This window comes from Esox lucius, chromosome 7, assembly GCF_011004845.1.
Source record: "Esox lucius isolate fEsoLuc1 chromosome 7, fEsoLuc1.pri, whole genome shotgun sequence".
Taxonomy (NCBI): Eukaryota; Metazoa; Chordata; class Actinopteri; order Esociformes; family Esocidae; genus Esox; species Esox lucius.
Window position 1 is genome coordinate 43,081,002 of NC_047575.1, and position 6,395 is coordinate 43,087,396.

The 6,395-nt window shown below is 43.6% G+C and overlaps 1 protein-coding gene across 1 annotated transcript; it reads left to right on the plus strand.

The window, feature by feature from the left end:
- The first annotated feature begins 564 nt into the window (after positions 1-564).
- nsrp1 (nuclear speckle splicing regulatory protein 1) lies at positions 565-5,609 on the plus strand. Its single transcript, XM_034293020.1, has 8 exons — positions 565-790; positions 1,249-1,336; positions 1,610-1,666; positions 1,787-1,915; positions 2,111-2,318; positions 2,413-2,515; positions 4,186-4,900; positions 4,949-5,609. The coding sequence occupies exons 1-8, from the start codon at positions 771-773 to the stop codon at positions 5,141-5,143; spliced, it is 1,515 nt and encodes a 504-aa protein (XP_034148911.1). The 5' UTR covers positions 565-770; the 3' UTR covers positions 5,144-5,609.
- The last annotated feature ends 786 nt before the right edge of the window (positions 5,610-6,395 follow it).

The window sequence follows — 6,395 nt, forward strand, 5'->3', positions numbered from 1 at the left end:
CTCTACCTGCTGTGTCAAGTAAGAAGCACGTCATCAGTGTAAATATGAATCTGTACTAAACTGAACTTTTTCATTACCATCCCAATTCCTCCCACCATATGGGTAGTCAGCTTCCTCAACGGTGTAGGGTAGATAAGATTGGGATTACGACAGGGATAATGGTGTTTAGGTTTAAAGTCTTTCAGGAGCAATAACCTAGGAGTTAGACAGGAACCAAAGGCTCAGCTTTAAGCCACTGGTGAGCACTTTGAGCACCTTCATCTCACCAGAGATAATGACACTTGGAGTGAAAGGGAGTAATCTTGTTATCTAGGTATGCCAGCTAGGGGCGACTAACATTTCAGCGGTTATTTTGCTCAAATTCAACCTTTTTCCCCGCTTGTCCTGTTGCTTGCTTTCCTAATCCCTGCATTTTATGGTGCATCGACCTTGGCTCAACTCACTGACTGAATTGGCTGAACTGTACAATGTCGCCATCTCGTGGTAGTTGTAGAGTACTGTAACCAAGCCACCATATTTGTTGTGTCTATCTCTACCACGAAGGTATGTTAGGTTACTAAATCAGCGGGAGTTTTTGTCAGGCCTTTGGAGATATTGTCATCTAGTCGAACTACAACATATGTTAACATATTACAACAAGCAGCGCCAGTGTTGCGCTATAATGTTGAGCACCTGATCTTATTGGCAATTTGCACTTTCGCTATTTACATCGATATTTGCGTTTACTCACGAATCTGCTGAACCTGATCATAAATATATCTAGGAGCAAGATGGCGGCCCCTGGTAAACAGTACGTTGTAATTTTCAGTATACTTTTGTTTTAGATATTCTAGCTATGCATCACATAATAAATATTTGGGGTTACAGTGTTTTTGCTGCTGTTTCTCATCTGTAGCTTAATGTGTACAATAGTTACTAACACAGCTAACTACCGAAATTAGACTAATGTAAAGATTACCGGAGCTGCCAGACTCATTTTAAGACATTAAGTTTGTGTTAGCCAAAACCAATATAGAAACCAAGGATGAGGCTGGATTTTTTAAACGGAGAGTGGAGAGAGAAGAAAAGTGTACGGTATTTGTTAAGTGAAAGAAACGAATGATAACCTAGGAGTTTTGTAATGAAGACCTCGTGCCAATTAAACTAAAATGGTTACACTAACGTTTTATTTAAAAGGGGAAAATAATGACTGCTGTGGTATATTTTTCCTCCCTAAACGACCATCGCATGTATATCACGTATTTCCAGGTACGGGCTGATCATATCCCAGAAAGCAGCGTCTAAGACCGTCACCTTGCCGAGACCATCAGTGTTTGGAGATGACTCAGACGAAGAGGTAGGCATAGGTTCTGAACTTAATCTGTTTTATTATTTGTATTCAACTGCTTTGCCGGGTAGTCATCGGGTTAGCAAGGAAGAGAAGCATGAATAGATTTAGATCAGTCTTTGAAAGGATTCTTGTTTGTCTGTCAGACTGGGTCGGAACACTGTCCATCAATGGTTTCTTCCCTTTGTCCCAGTGAGATGAGGATGAGTGTGAGTTAGTTGCACGCCTTGCAAACTGATTTAAGCTCTGTCAGAAGTGGTGCTGTGTGATCCTGTCTTTCAGACCTCAGTGGGGGAGAGTTTGCAGAAGGAGGCACTGAAGAAGCGGATGATGAAACAGGTGATTGAAAACAATTATGGATGAGCAACATAATTTGCAAAAAGAAACGTATTGACATATTTTCTGACTCGCACGCTTCTCTTTCGTGTGTGTGTGTGTGTGTGTGTGTGCGCATATCAGACACGTCTGGAGATGCAGAAGGCTCTGGAGCAGGATAGCAGTGTGTATGACTATGATGGTGTCTATGAAGACATGCAGAAACAGAGGCTGGAGAGCAGCAAGAAAATACTGGGTGGAACAGACAGGAAGGTACAGGATGCCAGAGACCCTGGACAGCTCACAGCCTCCCTTTTAATCTATGGACTTATCAATACCTCCTATTAAACTCCACACTCTCTTTTGAAACACCACGCTCTCTTTTGAAACACCACACTCTCTTTTTTAACTCCACACTCTCTGATTCAAACGCCATGCACTCTCTTTCATTCTCTCTCACTTTTCTAGCCGAAGTACATCAACCAGTTGATGCGAGCGGTGGAGGAGAGGAAGAAGGAGCAGGAACGGAGGGATGAGAGGAAGATCCAGAAGGAGAGGGAGGCGGAGGGAGAGCAGTTTGCCGACAAGGAGGCGTACGTTACGTCTGCTTACAGACAAAAACTCAAGGAGAGAGAGGAGGAGGCGGAAAGAGAGAAGAGACAGGAGGCGATCGAAGGTGAGCGAGACAAAACTGTGGGGGAAGGAGGCTGCGGGGGTTTGGGGGTGTTTGTTAAACCAAGCACTTACCTCTTTGTATTTCGTGTGTCTAGCTGCCCTGGATGTGAAGAAGCAGAAGGACATGAGTGGTTTCTATAGACACCTCCTGAACCAGACTGTGGGAGAGGAGGCCATACCAGACCGCTCTGCGCCCAGGTCAGAGGACAAGCACTCCGGGGGGCCAGACAAAATGTCCCTAAAACTAGATTTGAAAAGATTTCCATATTTTGTATTTTTTTTCTAATAATATTGGAAGATATGCATCAGAGTGAATGTGACAAATGCGTACAGGACATCCCCCGTTTACGCGCTGGATCGGTTCTGCGACCCTCGCGGATGTGGAAAATCGCGGATAAGTAATAATTCAACACAATCGCTTCTAGGAAAACAACATATCGTGCGCGTGACCGTTTATTTGCATAATCGTTATGTAATGGACAGTTTACTTTATATTTTCTTTATATTTGCACTTCATGCAATTAACCGGATCGACGCTAGGATGGCTGAAATGTGCGTTATTTTGGAATTTCTGACAAAAATAGGCGCGGATACTTGAGTTCGCAAATGTGGAACTGCGGATAGCTGGGGGGTTTACTGTATTTCAGACCACCTTTGGTGTTGTGACTGTTGTTTCCAGTAGAGGGCAGCGTTACACATCACAGTGGAAAGTTCACTTAACAATAATATATACATACTTAACAATAATATATACGTACTTCACAACAAGAGGCAGTAAAGGGATAAAATGAACCATATCCTGGACCGCTCAAACTCAGCTCTGGAACTCGCAGCCAGTTTCACTAATTTCACATTTTAACCCTCTAATCAGGGACGTATTTAGACCTGGGACACCAGGTGGGTGATATTAATGTTGAGGTAGGACAGAAAATCATCAGGCCCTGAACCTTGTTTGGTAGTAGTTGAATACCCTGGGGAAATACATAATAAAAAGATGCTGTGGTTATGTTGGGTAGGACAAGTATAATTGCGTATGTGGAATATAATGTTTGCCTCACATTTTGGCCTGGCCTAACTAACTACTACAATTTAGCTGTCCATATTTGTTGTTTGATATTAGCATATCAACTCATTCAATGTACACAGTTTCCACAGAAATTAAGGTTTATTTTCTATGACTCCATCCGCTGCCCAGAAACCAAATAATGTCTATGTTCCAGGGATTTTCACATGTAGACTGAACTCCTCTGCTGTTTTATGGATATGAGGACTTTGTCCGATACGATTATGATCCTGTGAATTGAATTGTTACACTGCATATGATGATCATGGTCATCATTAAGATTGAGTTAAAATTCAACTTTCACTTCAACTTTCATCCATCGTTCTCATAGCCTGTACTTCAACCCTATGAACCAAGCATTTCAATACGTCTGACTGCAGCAAAACCGTGAGACAGTCTGGGACTCATAAACAGGAAACCACCCTGACGGGGGTGTTAGTTGAGCCTGCTGCTATGATTGAATTCTATTATTGTTAGGCGCCACCCTCTTATTGTTTTTTGTTTACAGAGAACCGATGTCACGCACATGCTTTACCTCCTATGTTCACTTTCACCTCTTCACTGCTAAACCCCCCCATTTCTTTCTCAGAATACATTTAGTGTAAATCAGAATAATTAGATAGCTAGCCATCGAGCTAGTAATATTTTCTGTTGACTTTGCTGAGGCAATATTGTTGTGGCCGTTGTTGTTTTTGGCGTTGGTTTTAGTGTAGGTGTGGCCTGGTAGTGTTCTTCAAATTTGTCTCGCTATCTATTTAATGTCAGGGGAATAATAATCTCTTTCTGTCTCTTTCGACCTCTACAGGGATGAGGTTTTGAAGACCGTTAAGACTGAAGCGCCGTCACTCCCCCCACCTTCTCCCCCTTCACGAGACCACGCCCCCAGTTCCCATAGTGACAGTGAGGAGGGGCTGGACCTGAAGGCGGGGTTCAGTAAACCTCCTCCCGGCGCCAAACGCCACTACCGACAGAGGTCCCCTTCATCCGGAAGCGGAGAGGAGAAGGTTCAAGAGAAAGACAGAGAGAAAGACAGTAAGAGCCACAGAGAGAGAGAGAGAGAGAGAGACCGAGGGAAGGAGAGAGACAGGGAGAGAGACCGAGGGAAGGACAGAGACAGGCAGAGAGACCGAGACCGGGAAGGGAGACATGGAGGACGGAGAGACGAAAAGGATCGAAGGAGGGAGAGAGACAGGGATGAGGACCGAGGCAGAGGAAGGAGGGATAAAGAGAGGGATGAGAGGATGGGGAAGAGAGACAGGAGCCCGAAAGTTAGACTGGAGAGAAATGGAGAGAAGGAGAAAAAGATACCAGTAGATGACAAGGGAGCAGAAAGGGACACGACCCGGGAGAGAGGAGGAGGAGAGAAAGAAAAGACAACAATGAGAACAGAAGGAAAGGATGAGGAAAAGAATGACAAGCAGGTAGAGGAGAAGGAGGGAGAGGAGAAGGAGACAAGGAAGGAGGGAGTGGGGGACGAGACAAGGAAGGAGGGAGTGGGGGACGAGACAAGGAAGGAGGGAGTGGGGGACGAGACAAGGAAGGAAGGAGAGGGGGACGAGACAAGGAAGGAGGGAGAGGGGGACGAGACAAGGAAGGAGGGAGAGGGGGACGAGATAAGGAAGGAGGGGGAAGAGGAGAGGAAAGTGAGTAAATTTGCTAAGCGTAGCAGTGAGGAGACCGTGATGTCAGCCAGAGACCGATACCTGGCCAGACAGATCGCACGCTCAGCATGCAAGACATATATCGAGAAGGAGGAGGACTGAACACACACACCATGCACTAACGTGTGTGTGTGTGTGTGTACATAAGGGATGACTCCGGGGGGGTAAATACCTTTGTGAGATATTTAGGGTGAGGTAACCTCAACTATCTGAAACCAAACCAAAACTACAAGCCACTCTTACTCTGGTGAGTGAGTGAACATCCCTTGTGCCAGGGAACAGTGATTTTAGTTAATTTCATCGTTTTGGTTTATTCTTCCTGATGTACAGAACTATTCCTACTGTCAGTTGTGTTAACCTCCTGCAGATGTGGCTGGTATCAATCCTTAACTCTCATGTTCTCAACATGTCACCTGAAAGTAAATGGGGGGCTATCACTGGAGTGGTAAAGACTTTGATCTGCATACTTTACTGTAGCCTATTGCTAACTTTAGACGATGAGAGAAGCTGTGTTCATTTTTGATGAAGCTATAGAACAATGATAATAAATATAATTCATACTGAGCTACATTGCTATGCAAGTAATTTCTGTCGATGCGTTGTCCTGTTGACACCAAACTCACCACAGATGTTCACCGTCAAAGAGCTGTTTTCACTCAGTCTGACCTAAACCCCAACTTGAATTCAAGTGCCAATGCTGACGACATGAAAACGGGATGACGTGAACTTCATTTTGTCCATGTACATCCGTGGAGGGTTAGTAGCCTGGCTCACGTGACTACATGGTGAAGAGCTGTTACTCACTGGTCTGGCAAGTAGTGTGTATAGCTGTACCACTGAAAGATTTGCTTTATGTTTTATTTGGGTAGTAATTGTTGCTTGAATGGAGCAAAGGGCGTAACATCAGGGAAGAAGCCTCTTAAGATCAGTGTCTAATTAATTACACCAAAAAGAGTTTGACAACTTTTGTGTATGTGGAGATGGACGTACGTGAAGTTCAACACATTTCCTATAAAGGAAAATAAACGGCTGCAGGTGACAGATTTTTTTGTTATTTAGTAAAATGTTTTTTTTTTTTAGGAAAGTTGTATTTTGTTCCGTGAATCAAGCTAATGATACCAGATCATATACTGAACCTCTTTTATCCTTTTGATAAACACCTTAAACACAAAGACCTAAGTTCAAAACCAACTACAAGAATAGTAAAGAATTCACTAGAGCTTACATGTTTAAATTAATCTAATGTATTGATCAATGACCATAAACCATGTCATTTGCTCTGTAATAAATTCAGGTCAACCAAGGCTCTGTTGACACAATGTTGCTGATAAAATAAAAAACAGCAGATGAAAAG